Source organism: Ictalurus punctatus, chromosome 4, assembly GCF_001660625.3.
Source record: "Ictalurus punctatus breed USDA103 chromosome 4, Coco_2.0, whole genome shotgun sequence".
Taxonomy (NCBI): domain Eukaryota; kingdom Metazoa; phylum Chordata; class Actinopteri; order Siluriformes; family Ictaluridae; genus Ictalurus; species Ictalurus punctatus.
The window spans coordinates 32,168,271-32,183,347 of NC_071284.1; the positions used below are offsets into that span (position 1 = coordinate 32,168,271).

The 15,077-nt window shown below is 38.0% G+C and overlaps 2 protein-coding genes across 2 annotated transcripts; both read left to right on the forward strand.

The window, feature by feature from the left end:
* The first annotated feature begins 380 nt into the window (after positions 1–380).
* LOC124627821 (extracellular calcium-sensing receptor-like) lies at positions 381–4,314 on the forward strand. The gene is made up of 6 exons (XM_047154570.2): positions 381–445; positions 548–836; positions 1,730–2,485; positions 2,572–2,799; positions 3,111–3,234; positions 3,401–4,314. Exons 1-6 carry the CDS (start codon positions 396–398, stop codon positions 4,312–4,314), a joined length of 2,361 nt encoding a protein of 786 aa, XP_047010526.2. The 5' UTR covers positions 381–395.
* Positions 4,315–6,353: 2,039 nt separating this feature from the next.
* Positions 6,354–11,499, forward strand: LOC124627822 (extracellular calcium-sensing receptor-like). Its single transcript, XM_053678318.1, has 7 exons — positions 6,354–6,553; positions 7,322–7,483; positions 7,585–7,873; positions 8,806–9,561; positions 9,648–9,875; positions 10,279–10,399; positions 10,586–11,499. The coding sequence occupies exons 1-7, from the start codon at positions 6,354–6,356 to the stop codon at positions 11,497–11,499; spliced, it is 2,670 nt and encodes an 889-aa protein (XP_053534293.1).
* Positions 11,500–15,077: the final 3,578 nt, after the last annotated feature.

A 15,077-nucleotide genomic window follows, 5' to 3' on the forward strand; every position in this document is an offset into this window, starting at 1 on the left:
ACACACACACACACATATGCGCACATACATGCACATACAGGCCCAACAGACACACGCCAACAATAACGGCTGTAAATAATTTGTGTGTTCTTTCTAGCATTCTGCCCCATGATGACATCACAAAGCTCACCACCTCTCTGATTTGTCCAAACTGAATGGTCCTACCCAGAACACCCAGAGCATGTCTACAAATATATGAAGACAATATCTGTTCAGGACCAATCCAGCAAAAGTGCTAGACAAAATTTGTGATGTTGTTCCTTGTACTACTCGTTTCTCTCAGATTGGCAAAGGGAGAAAATTGCCATATTCTGGACAACCCAGAATATCCTCTGTTATCTAAGGATGGAGATGTGATAATTGGAGCCATCTTTTCAATACATCGTGGTACACAGATGCAGTCAATGGCATATACTGAAAAACCTCAACCTTTAATCTGCACTAGGTTTGTTGTCGTGGAAACTTTGATACTGTAGCCATTTTGGGGACTCTGTAATTTTCATTTTATATCAAATAATCTGAAATATTTTTTTATGTATATTTGTAGCAGTGATCTCAGTGAATTCCGCCTTGCTCAGACCATGATTTTTACAATTGATGAAATCAACAGAAGCAACAGCTTGCTGCCAAATATCTCAATTGGTTACAAGATTTATGACAATTGTCTCTCAAGATTGTTATCTATGAAGGCAGCCATGGCTTTGATGAATGGTATGGACATAACAGTGGACTATGCCTGCTCTGGACAAGCAGTAGTACAAGCCATCATAGGGGAGTCAGAGTCTACTCCTACTATAGCACTTACAAAAACTACAGGACCTTTTATGATCCCAGTGGTAAGGATAAATGATTTGAATAATTATGTAATAACAATTTAATTATTAGTTATACAACACACTTGAAATATGCAAGGGATGATTATCTTTATATATATATATATATATATATATATATATATATATATATATATATATATATATATATATATATATATATATATATATACACACTATTTACTATTTACTAATCATCAATCTGCTGATTTGAGTCTCTTTGCCTCAAAAGCTAAGCGAAGCTGAAGTTTACTTTGAGACACAGTTCTAGGTTAATTATAGTAATTATGGTTAATATTTCAGAAAATGTGCATGTTTATCTTAGATACCTATTTGTTTTTGAGCAATGTATGTTATATTTATGGGAGGCACCATGGTGCAGTGGGTACCATTGGCACTTCACAGCCCCACATCACAGTCCTGTTTCAGTCATGTGCTCGGGTTACTGTCTGTGTTTTGCATGTTCTCTGCGTGTTTGCGTGGGTTTCATCTGGGTTTCCATCAACTGTCCATGAACATGCAGATGAGCAGACTACCTACATTAAATTATCCCTATGTGAAAGAGTGCATGAACAAATCGCGTGTTCACCTTATGCCCAGTGTTTCCAGGATTAGCTCTGTGTCCACTGCAAATCTGACCAGGATAGAGCAGTAAAGTTGAATGAATGATGCTTGTTCTTAATACCAGCACCATTTACATGAGTATACTTTTGAATTTATAGTGTAAATAATCCATCATCTTTGTATTCACAGATTATAATTATCTTTTGTGTAGTTGTTATTTTCCCTGTTAAACAGGCTCCTGTCTCTTCATAGGATGAAGTAAACACCTAAAAATCTTTGGTGTAAAATGCACCCAAACAGGCTTTAGTTATTTTTTTTCTTTCTTTCCTCAGATAAGTCACACTGCCACATGTGAATGTTTGAGTAACAAAAAAGAGTACCCCTCCTTCTTCAGAACCATAGCAAGTGACTTCTATCAGAGTAGAGCATTGGCATATTTGGTCAAGCACTTTGGCTGGTCTTGGGTTGGAGCTCTGTACAGTGATAATGACTATGGTAACAATGGAATGGCCATTTTTCTAAATGCAGCCAAAGAGGAGGGAATATGTGTTGAGTACTCTGAGAAGTTTGACCGGTCAGATCCTGCCAAAATAATAAAAGTGGCTGACATTATTAAGACAGGCACAGCCAAAGTAATCATTGTATTTCTGGCCTACTTTGATATGAATATTCTAATAGAGCAGCTTATTCGAAGGAATGTCACTGGCTACCAGATGATTGGTGTTGAGGCATGGATTTCTGCTGTCGATCTAGTAACACCAGCAAGTTACAACATACTGGCTGGAGCCATTGGTTTTGATGTGGGAAAATTGAACATTGATAACTTTGCTGACTATGCTGTCAATGAGTTTTGGCAAACAGCTTTCCCTTGCTTGCACTCAAAGGGAAATATTTCTCAAACTGAAAACAACTGCAGAAAATATGAAGATATGATTCACTTTAAAAACTACAATGAAGATATATCAGAACTGAGGTATGCAAATAACCTGTACAATGCAGTTTATGCTGTGGCACATTCTCTACACAGCCTGTTGAGATGCACAGAAAACCAGAGTTGTGAGAAATACAAAACAATACAACCATGGCAGGTAACACAAAGAAGAGAAGCAAAGCAGGCTATGTCCATGACTGATATTGTAATGAAATAAATACTACTTTTCTTTTCAATTTAAAGGTTGTTAAATCTCTAAAAAAGGTTAATTTTACCACCAAATTAGGAGATCAGGTGTGGTTTGACAGCACTGGGGCAACAGCTGCAAAGTTTGAAGTGGTGAACTGGCAACGGGGTTTCAATGGAGAAGTGCAGTTTAAGGTTGTGGGCTATTATGATGCCTCTTTGCCAAATGGACAACAATTTGTCCTAAATGCTGAAGATATAGTGTGGGCTGGAGAAAAACGAGAGGTACATGCATTGCTTGCTAATGAAAAATTTAAATGAAATATTATAAAAACGGTCATAAATAATAATAATAATTATTATTATATTTTCATGAATCGGGCAGTTTATGGCCCTTTAAATTGTTCTCAGAAATGTTCTACAGAAGATACTGTACATGAAACATTCCCAATGAATATACATGAAACATTTTACACCAACATACTGCCTCAAAGTAAAAAGTACAAAGCTGTAAAGCTTCTTAAATTTTTATTAGTAAACAAACAATTATATCTTATAATTCAAAGGTTGTAGCCATAATATTTTGTTCATATTAGAAGCCCAGGTCTGTGTGCAGTGAGAGCTGTCCTCCAGGAACCAGGAAAGCTGCACAGAAAGGAAGACCTGTCTGCTGTTATGACTGTATACCATGTGCCGAGGGAGAGATCAGTAACCAGACAGGTAATTTCAGCATTACCAAGTTTCAAAGACAAGTTGTTAATTGTACACTGTGTATCCTCTTTTTATTATTTAGGATACGGTTCCTGAAAAACAGTATTAATAAATAAAACCATGAGATAAAGTATATTTTTCTTTCCTAATAATAATAATGATGATTATGTTGCAGATTCAAATAACTGTGAGCAGTGTCCAGGGGAATACTGGTCTAATGCTGAGAGAGATAAATGTATCTTAAAGGTCATAGAGTTTCTTTCATTTACAGAAGTTATGGGGATAGTACTGGTAGCATTTTCTTTAGTTGGAGCGGTATTAACTGTGTTAGTCGCTATTTTATTTCTAACAGCAAAGGACACTCCCATTGTTAAGGCCAACAACTCTGAGCTGAGCTTCCTGTTGCTGTTCTCCCTGACTCTATGTTTCCTCTGTTCACTTACATTCATTGGACAGCCCTCTCACTGGTCCTGTATGTTGCGCCACACAGTGTTTGGGATCACCTTTGTCCTCTGTATCTCCTGTGTACTGGGGAAAACAGTAGTTGTGCTAATGGCATTCAAGGCTACACTTCCAAGCAGTAATGTAATGAAATGGTTTGGGCCTCTACAGCAGAGACTCAGTGTTCTTGCTTTCACTCTCATACAGGTTCTTATTTGTGTGCTTTGGTTAACAGTTTCTCCTCCTTTCCCCTACAAGAACATGAACTACTACAAGGAAAAGATCATATTAGAATGTAACTTGGGCTCATCTATAGGTTTCTGGGCCGTGCTGGGTTATATTGGAATTCTTGCTTTCTTGTGCTTTCTTTTAGCTTTCCTAGCTAGAAAGCTGCCAGATAATTTTAATGAAGCTAAATTCATCACATTCAGCATACTCATATTCTGTGCTGTGTGGATCACCTTTATTCCAGCTTATGTCAGCTCTCCTGGAAAATTTACTGTAGCTGTGGAGATATTTGCTATTTTGGCCTCCAGTTTTGCTCTACTATTCTGTATATTTACACCTAAATGTTATATTATTCTGTTTAAACCTGAACTAAATACAAAGAAAAATATGATGGGTAAAATGGCTTCTAAGTCAATTTAAAAAAAAAAAAAAACAACAACAGGTTATTCAAATCTGTAACATATACCCAGGGTTCGGAGGCTTAAGTCAAGAGAAAAGCAATATGATCTAAAATACTTTTATTTAGAGCTTATTTTAGAGCTTGTTGTTCAATTGTTCAATGTTTGGATTTGTTTAAAGAAAATAAATAAATAAAATATTACTGTCCCTGATGCAGGTAACATTACATCACAAAAGTTAGGGTGATCATATTCTGGTTTTCCAAAAAGAGGACACTTTTTTTTTTTTTTTTTTTTTTTTTTTTTCCATGTTTGAATACTGTTCAAAACTGTGTTACTTTGAATGCAGATTTTATTACACTGAAAAAAGACATGATATGAGCACTATTAGCATCACATAAAAATACATAAATTCCTACATTCTTTTGAATGTCCATGGAATAAAATAAAATATTAGATGGCATGATGTACCTTCTGCCATCATTTACACATTTGAATGACCATGTAATACAAAGCAATGTGATAACATGAAATTAAAAATGACCTTATATGGCCATGGCCATTGTTTCAACTCAGGAAAACTGTCATTTTCTGCTATTGTAAAGTAACTGTTTGATCATGTACACAACAGCACTTCACCTTCCCACATTCACTGAGAGTAGGCTAATGGTTGAGAGACAGAATTTGGCCAATAGTTGCTGCAAGCCTTTTATAATCGACCAATTGGTGTGCAAGAAGGCGGGAATTACAGAGAGGAATTAAAGCAATACAATCATGGGCACACATGCTGCCATATTAGGCCATAAGCACATCATAATGAAACTAAAGCCGAATCCCACATTTTCTCAACTTTAGAAATACTGGCCGGACCAAAAGTACCTGTAATCTGATTATTTTGTTATTTGACGTAACTGTAACGGATTACAGTTACCAGTTTTTGTATCCTAATTATGTAACACTAATACATGTATAACGTTACTCTCCAAGCCTGTTTATACATCATTTTAAGTGAACAATGTTGAACTTGGACATACGTATAATGTCAAATATAATGAACTACATAATATTTAGAAAACTTACATCTGATTAAATATTAAATCGATATGCATGAGAACTGATTAAACTAATCCTAAAAAAATAAGAACAGAATAGTGTCTTATCTTTGTCCATAGAAAGATATTTTGTATTCAGCAATATGCATGTTTGTAATCAGGAATATATGACAATTATCTTATTGGCATTTAGAATTCATGATATGTTAATTTTCATGAAGATGGATGTAAGCATAAACCAACCAAGCAATAAGACAAGTGGCTCATGCACCAGGCAAAATGTCCCCCACAATTTACACAATATGCTTATATGGAAAAAACTCCGAGTACCTTACATGCACATAATCAATATTATATCACAACATTGGAAACTTGCAGTACATTTAATGTTGAAAATCAGTATTGTGCACTGTTGACTGTGTAAAAAATATTAACAAAAAAAACCCAAAAACAAAACAAGGGCAACAGTCCTTTAGAATTAACTTGTTTGAATTTTATTTCTGCATAAATTTGAATAAATATAAAAAATATTTTTATTTTTATAAAATAAAATTTTTAAATATAAATCTAAAATTGGCTGCATACTCCCATCTTTTTTGCAGACCAGGAAATAACGTTTGTAAGAACCTCCCTCCCTCAGCGAACAGGGTGCATATTCTATGTCTCCTTTGTCCAAGAGGGATCCTACTTCCTGCACGAATGTTGGGCTCTGCTCTGTGCTGACTATTGTGGTGAGAACACCTCTGAACCAGAGGGGTCGAGCTCTGAACTGGACGCGGTGACCCTTTTCTACGGTAGACAGAACCCATGGAGACACATTTTCAGTAGTTTCCATGCTGCCAGATGGTCTCTCAGTGACGTTAATGTTTCCACATTCTATTGGAAGGAAAGCATCAGATTTTCGTTGGCTTGTGACAGCTCACAGACCAGAAAACATTGAAAACATGGGACAGTCTTGGCTAAGCGTGGCCCTACAGTAGTACGGGGGGCTAACTGCCCTAACAACCTCATGTCTGCTGATACGTCCCTCTGCAGCCCCTCAGGATCACTCCTCCTTTGTCTGCTTGGCCTTTATGACCATTCTCAGGCCTGGTCAGGCCTATTAGCAGGCTGTGACTTTGGCCAACCGGTTCCCCTGGCTTTCCGCAGGAGGAGGCAGGCTGCCACACTCGCCTTTTCTGCCTCCGTCGCACTAGCGAGGAATGAGATGTTAGAAATAAAGGAGTTGAGGCTGACGAATTGTCATGGGAGACAGGTAGACAGCCACAGCATATATTATTGAGTTGTGCTTGAAAGTATTAAATAATCAGACTCCTGGCCACGGTCGTTGGGGTCTACTCGCTGCGTTTTAGCAATGTACTATAAGCTAGAACATCACCACTACGAATATGGGGAATCACAAGGTTATGTGGCTGGAACGTTATTTGGTAGATCGCTGTGATTAATATGGTCCGGTCATGTCATGTCTTCACAACGTAACTGTGTTAGCTGGGGTGGTACTCATGCTGCACTTCAGATGATCAGATGAAAACACCTGACTCTAATTTCACCTTCAAATGAACTGACAATCCTAGAAGTTCACATAATTTTGCCACTCACTATATTTTATATATATGTATGTATGTGTATATATATATATATACATACACACGCACACACACACACACACACACACATACATACATACATGCACATACAGGCCCAACAGACACACGCCAACAATAACGGCTGTAAATAATTTGTGTGTTCTTTCTTGAATGAAGTGAACCTGAAATAACTGTGTGCAGGTAGCATTCTGCCCCATGATGACATCACAAAGCTCACCACCTCTCTGATTTGTCCAAACTGAATGGTCCTACCCAGAACACCCAGAGCATGTCTACAAATATATGAAGACAATATCTGTTCAGGACCAATCCAGCAAAAGTGCTAGACAAAATTTGTGATGTTGTTCCTTGTACTACTCGTTTCTCTCAGATTGGCAAGGGGAGAAAATTGCCATATTCTGGACAACCCAGAATATCCTCTGTTATCTAAGGATGGAGATGTGATAATTGGAGCCATCTTTTCAATACATCGTGGTACACAGATGCAGTCAATGGCATATACTGAAAAACCTCAACCTTTAATATGCACTAGGTTTGTTGTTGTGGAAACTTTGATACTGTAGCCATTTTGGGGACTCTGTAATTTTCATTTTATATCAAATAATCTGAAATATTTTTTATGTATATTTGTAGCAGTGATCTCGGTGAATTCCGCCTTGCTCAGACCATGATTTTTACAATTGATGAAATCAACAGAAGCAACAGCTTGCTGCCAAATATCTCAATTGGTTACAAGATTTATGACAATTGTCTCTCAAGATTGTTATCTATGAAGGCAGCCATGGCTTTGATGAATGGTATGGACATAACAGTGGACTATGCCTGCTCTGGACAAGCAGTAGTACAAGCCATCATAGGGGAGTCAGAGTCTTCACCTACTATAGCACTTACAAAAACTACAGGACCTTTTATGATCCCAGTGGTAAGGATAAATGATTTGAATAATTATTTAATAACAATTTAATTATTAGTTATACAACACACTTGAAATATGCACGAGATGATTATCTTAATGTCTACAATTAAGCCACACACACACACACACACACACACACACACACACACATTTTATATATATATATATATATATATATATATATATATATATATATATATATATATATATATATTTACTAATCATCAATCCTCTGATATGAGTCTCTTTAGCCTCAAATGCTGAGAGAAGCTCAAGTTTACTTTGAGACACAGTTCTAGGTTAATTATATTAATTATGGTTAATATTTCATAAAATGTGCATGTTTATCTTAGGTACCTATTTGTTTTTGAGCAATGTATGTTATACTTATGGGAGGCACCATGGTGCAGTGGCACATCACCGCCCCACATCACAGTCCTGTTTCAGTCATGTGCTCGGGTTACTGTCTGTGTTTTGCATGTTCTCTGCGTGTTTGCGTGGGTTTCATCTGGGTTTTCTGGTTTCCATCAACTGTCCATGAACATGCAGATGAGCAGACTACCTACATTAAATTATCCCTATGTGAAAGAGTGCATGAACAAATCGCGTGTTCACCTTATGCCCAGTGTTTCCAGGATTAGCTCTGTGTCCACTGCAAATCTGACCAGGATAGAGCAGTAAAGTTGAATGAATGATGCTTGTTCTTAATATCAGCACCATTTACATGAGTATACTTTTGAATTTATAGTGTACATTATCCATCATCTTTGTATTCACAGATTATAATTATCTTTTGTGTTCTTTAGTTGGATGGTAGTTGTTATTTTCCCTGTTAAACAGGCTCCTGTCTCTTCATAGGATGAAGTAAACACCTAAAAATCTTTGGTGTAAAATGCACCCAAACAGGCTTTAATAATTTTTTTTCTTTCTTTCCTCAGATAAGTCATAAAGCCACATGTGAATGTTTGAGCAACAGAAAAGAGTACCCCTCCTTCTTCAGGACCATAGCAAGTGACTTCTATCAGAGTAGAGCATTGGCATATTTGGTCAAGCACTTTGGCTGGTCTTGGGTAGGAGCAGTGAACAGTGATAATGATTATGGAAACAGTGGAATGGCCATTTTTCTAAATGCAGCCAAAGAGGAGGGAATATGTGTTGAGTACTCTGAGAAGTTTGACCGGTCAGATCCTGCCAAAATAATAAAAGTGGCTGACATTATTAAGACAGGCACAGCCAAAGTAATCATTGTATTTCTGGCCTACATTGATATGAATATTCTAATAGAGCAACTTATTCGAAGGAATGTCACTGGCTACCAGATGATTGGTGTTGAGGCATGGATTTCTGCTGTCGATCTAGTAACACCAGCAAGTTACAACATACTGGCTGGAGCCATTGGTTTTGATGTGGGAAAATTGAACATTGATAACTTTGCTGACTATGCTGTCAATGAGTTTTGGCAAACAGCATTCCCTTGCTTGCACTCAAAGGGAAATATTTCTCAAACTGAAAACAACTGCAGAAAATATGAAGATATGATTCACTTTAAAAACTACAATGAAGATATATCTGAACTGAGGTATGCAAATAACATGTACAATGCAGTTTATGCTGTGGCACATTCTCTACACAGCCTGTTGAGATGCACAGAAAACCAGAGTTGTGAGAAATACAAAACAATACAACCATGGCAGGTAACACAAAGAAGAGAAGCAAAGCAGGCTATGTCCATGACTGATATTGTAATGAAATAAATACTACTTTTCTTTTCAATTTAAAGGTTGTTAAATCTCTAAAAAAGGTTAATTTTACCACCAAATTAGGAGATCAGGTGTGGTTTGACAGCACTGGGGCAACAGCTGCAAAGTTTGAAGTGGTGAACTGGCAACGGGGTTTCAATGGAGAAGTGCAGTTTAAGGTTGTGGGCTATTATGATGCCTCTTTGCCAAATGGACAACAATTTGTCCTAAATGCTGAAGATATAGTGTGGGCTGGAGAAAAACGAGAGGTACATGCATTGCTTGCTAATGACATTTTTTATGAAATATTATAAAAACTGTCAGAAATTATTAAAAAAATAAAAATAAATCAGGCAGTTTATGGCCCTTTAAATTGTTCTCAAAAATGTTCTACAGAAGATACTGTACATAAAACATTCACAATGAATATACATGACACATTTTACACCAACATACTGCCTCAAAGTAAAAAGTACAAAGCTGTAAAGCTTCTTAAATTTTATTATTAAACAAACAATTATATCTTATAATTCACACAATTATAAAAACCTTATATTTTTTGTGTAATCACTAATATGAACAATTTATCCATAAATCTCAGACAAGCTATATTTGCTGAACTTTATGTGAAAAGTACTGATTGTAGCCATAATATTTTGTTCCTATTAGAAGCCCAGGTCTGTATGCAGTGAGAGCTGTCCTCCAGGAACCAGGAAAGCTGCACAGAAAGGAAGACCTGTCTGCTGTTATGACTGTATACCATGTGCCGAGGGAGAGATCAGTAACCAGACAGGTAATTTCAGCATTACCAAGTTTCAAAGACAAGTTGTTAATTGTACATTGTGCATCCTCTTTTTATTATTTAGGATACGGTTCCTGAAAAATGGTATTAATAAATAAAACCATGAGATAAAGTATATTTTCCTTCATAATAATAATAATAATAATAATAATAATAATAATCATGATTATTTTGCAGATTCAAATAACTGTGAGCAGTGTCCAGGGGAATACTGGTCTAATGCTGAGAGAGATAAATGTGTGTTAAAGGTCATAGAGTTTCTTTCATTTACAGAGGTTATGGGGATAGTACTGGTACTGTTCTCTTTGTTTGGAGCGGCATTAACTGTGTTAATAGCTATTTTATTTATAATAAAAAAAGACACTCCTATTGTTAAAGCCAACAACTCTGAGCTGAGCTTCCTGCTGCTGTTCTCCCTGACTCTGTGTTTCCTCTGTTCACTTACATTCATTGGACGGCCCTCTCAGTGGTCCTGTATGTTGCGCCACACAGTGTTTGGGATCACCTTTGTCCTCTGTATCGCCTGTGTACTGGGGAAAACAGTAGTTGTACTAATGGCCTTCAGGGCTACACTTCCAGGCAGTAATGTCATGAAATGGTTTGGGCCTCTACAGCAGAGACTCAGTGTACTTGCGTTCACTCTCATACAGGTCCTTATTTGTGTGCTTTGGTTAACAGTTTCTCCTCCTTTCCCTTATAAGAACATGAATTACTACAAGGAAAAGATCATATTAGAATGTAACTTGGGTTCAGCTATAGGTTTCTGGGCCGTGCTGGGTTATATTGGAGTTCTTGCTTTCTTGTGCTTTCTTTTAGCTTTCCTAGCTAGAAACCTGCCAGATAATTTTAATGAAGCTAAATTCATCACATTCAGCATACTCATATTCTGTGCTGTGTGGATCACCTTTATTCCAGCTTATGTCAGCTCTCCTGGAAAATTTACTGTAGCTGTGGAGATATTTGCTATTCTGGCCTCCAGTTTTGCTCTACTATTCTGTATATTTACACCTAAATGTTACATTATTCTGTTTAAACCAGAACTAAATACAAAGACAAATATGATTGGTAAAATGGCTTCTAAGTCACTTTAAAAAAAAAACAGGCTATTCAAATCTGTAACATATACACAAGGTTCGGAGGCTTAAGTCAAGAGAATATGATATGATATGATAAATAAAATACTTTTATTTAGAGCTTAATTTAGAGCTTAAAAACATGTTCAGTGTTTGGATTTGTTTTACGAAAATAAATAAATAAAATATCACTGTCCCTGATGCGGGTAACATTACATAACAAAAATTACGGTGATCATATTCTGTTTTTCCAAAAAGAGGACACCTTTTTTTTTCTTGTTTGAATACTGTTCAAAACCATGGTAATATCACAGTCTAAAACTGGATTTAAAGTGAAGCAAATCAATAAATGAATCACATGAAAATGAATCCCATGTAAATGAATTATACGTAAATGAATCACATGAAAATGTATCACATGAAAATGTATCATACATAAATGAATCACATGTAAATGAATCACATGAATATGAATCACATGTAAATGAATCATATGAAAATGAATAAATCAATTAAAAGACAGAAAAAAAAAGAAAAGTCGTCCTGGCCTAGATGCAGCAAAACAGTTCCAAACCATGATACTACCGCCACCATATTTCACAGATGGGATAAGGTTCTTATGCAGGAATGCAGTATTTTCTTTTCTCCAAACATAACGCTTCTCATTTAAACCACAATTTCTATCATCCATTCACCAAACTTTTTTCCAATACCCTTCTGGCTTGTGCACATGTTTTTTCAGTGCCTTCAGTAGCAAACTGCAGACAGGCAGCAATGTTCTTTTTGGAGAGCAGTGGTTTTTCCCTTGCAACCCTGCCATGCTCAACAATGTTGTTCAGTATTCTCCTGATGATGGACTCATGAACATTAATATTAGCCAATGTGAGAGAGGCCTTTAGTTGCTTAGAAATTACACTGGGTTTCTTTGTGATGTCACTGACTATTACATGTCTTGCTCTTGGAGTGATCTTTGTTGGTTGACCTTTGATAGATCCCTGTTCTTTAAATAAATCAGGGTGCTCACTGACACCTGATTATCATCACATTTATTGGCTAATTTCACCTTCAAATGTACTGCTAATCCTAGAGATTCTCATACTTTTACCACTTATTTCTGCAATCATTTTCCTCAATAAATAAATGAACAGCTATAATATTTTTTGTCTCATATGTTTAATAGGGATCTCTTTGTCTACTTTTAGGACGTGTCTGAAAATCTGATGATGTTTTAGGTAATATTTATGCTGATATATAGATAATTCTATACAAACTTTCAAGCACCATTGTAAGCACAAAGATCCATAATTCAGAGAATACACACACTTCTCTTTGTCCTAATAATTACTAAGCAAGCCTTAATTTGAAATAGGTGAACTCAGTCACCCATTTAAATGGCTGCATAACCCCAGCATAACCCTCACACATACCCACATACTAAACATAAACACAGCAAAGGCTGAAGTTAGTCTGGGCCAGGTAAACCAACTTAAAACTCCAAGTTTTCCAATAAAAGAGCAATATCTCACCACCAAGTGCACAGAGAAAAACATAACAGCAATAACCAAAAAGACACAGCAGTATCAACTAACAGTAGAGTATCCTGCTAACACACACACACATTATGTATATATTGAATGTATATATATATATATATATATATATATATATATATATATATATATATATATATATATATATATATATATATATATATACATTCAAAAAATAATATCAATAAAAAATAAACAATAAACATGACCGAACTTTCCAGATCATGATGTACCTTCACATACATGACTCAATTAGCTCAATATATCGCACAGTATTCAAGGCTGGGAACAAGGACTTCAAAAAGAACAAATAAAACAAACTACATAATTGTAACAAACTCACCCAGAACACAGGACACAGGCCTCAGAAAAAAGCACAGCATAAGCCCATTCCAGAGCTCTGCTGGACATGCCCTAACCATGCCGGACCAAGACAGCAGCATTGAAGAATGCTACAAATTTGCCTGAAAGAATGAAATACAACCAAGCTATTTTACTGTGCACCATGTCCGCATAACAGTTCACATACTGTCAGGTTGGTGCTACAGGCGTAAATCCTACCCCAACTTGAAGGCCAAAATCTTCCCACATGCTGCTAAAATACCAAGCTTTGGGTAGAGCAAACTAGTGGAAAGCAGCTGGCAACCCATCACATCAACAAACATTCCCACAAGGCTGAAACTTTAAGCAAAAATAAGAAACTCAGATTGAAAAGAAACTCAACCCATACATATTAACATTATGGGACCAGGTGCGTCAGATCAAAGGGGACGACCTGAGTTTGGACCAGAGACTCCCCTCCACCTACTTTCTAGTTAGGAGAGGCCTGCTTTACCACTGGACCAGCCGCAGAAGGGAAATTGTGGACCTCTTGGTAGTCCCCAAGACAAGAACCCAAACATTTATGCACCTGGCCCATGCCCATCCACTCGGTGGCCACCTGGGGGCACGAAACACCCTGGAAAAGCGGAAGGACCACTTTGTCTGGGCGGGACAGTTCCCCTAGTGCCAACACACCGCCCCGAGGAAGCCCCCGCCGGCACCCCTTATCCCTCTTCCCATAATAGACATCCCCTTCGAGAGGATCGGCATGAACCTCGTGGGGCTGCTCCCAAAATCTGCCCGGGGTTATGAATACATACTGGCCATCGTGGACTATGCCACCCGGTACCCCGAGGCAGTGCCACTATGCTCAGCCACCTCCCGCAACATTGCTAGAGAACTGGTGCTCCTGTTCAGCCATGTGGGAATCCCGAAGGACATACTGAAAGACCAAGGTATGCCTTTTGTGTCAAAACTAATGTCTGATCGGTGTCAGCTGTTGCAGGTAAAACACCTGAAGGCGTCCGTCTACCACTCACAAACTGATGGGCTCAATGAACGGTTTAACCAAACCCCGAAGTGGATGCTGCGCCAGGTGGTAGACAAGGAAGTGAGGAACTGGGACCTCCTCCTGCCTTACATCCTCTTCGCTGTCCTGGAGTGCCCCCAAACATCCACGGGCTTCACATCCTTCAAGCTCCTCTTCAGACGGCGACCTCGAGGACTGCTGGACGTGGCACGGGAAGCGTGGGAAGAACAGCCCTCCCCTTTCCACTCGGTCATCGACTTCGTACAAGAGATGCAGGAAACGATCGACCGAGTGGCTCCGATCGTCCAGGAACATATGAGAGCCGCCCAGGAGGAACAGAAAAGAGTGTACAACTGCACAGCACAACCCCGGGAGTGCCTGGCAATGATAGTGCCAAATAGCTCCTGTAAGTTCCTAGCCCAGTGGCAAGGCTCATATACAGTCCTCGAGTGGAAGGATGCTGTGAACTATCACCTGCAGCAGCCCAGTAGGCGAGCGGAGTCAAAAACATACCATGTAAACCTGCTGAAGAAGTGGATGGAGCCGGCACTAGTATTGTCTGCGTTCACGGCCCTAGACACAGATCACAACAAGGGTACCTTGATCCAGCTGGGTGAAGACCTCACCCCCACACAAAGACAGGAGCTGACAGAGTTGGGGGCCAGTTCACTGATGTCTTTTCCACCTCCCCGGGG

Coding starts and splice junctions, on each gene's coding strand:
- LOC124627821 (XM_047154570.2), top strand. CDS start 396: ATGCAGTCAATGGCATATACTGAAAAACCTCAACCTTTAATCTGCACT. Junction 2,486..2,571: donor AAACAATACAACCATGGCAG/GTAACACAAAGA, acceptor TTCAATTTAAAG/GTTGTTAAATCTCTAAAAAA. Junction 2,800..3,110: donor GGGCTGGAGAAAAACGAGAG/GTACATGCATTG, acceptor TGTTCATATTAG/AAGCCCAGGTCTGTGTGCAG.
- LOC124627822 (XM_053678318.1), top strand. CDS start 6,354: ATGTCTGCTGATACGTCCCTCTGCAGCCCCTCAGGATCACTCCTCCTT. Junction 7,874..8,805: donor GACCTTTTATGATCCCAGTG/GTAAGGATAAAT, acceptor TTCTTTCCTCAG/ATAAGTCATAAAGCCACATG. Junction 10,400..10,585: donor AGAGATCAGTAACCAGACAG/GTAATTTCAGCA, acceptor ATTATTTTGCAG/ATTCAAATAACTGTGAGCAG.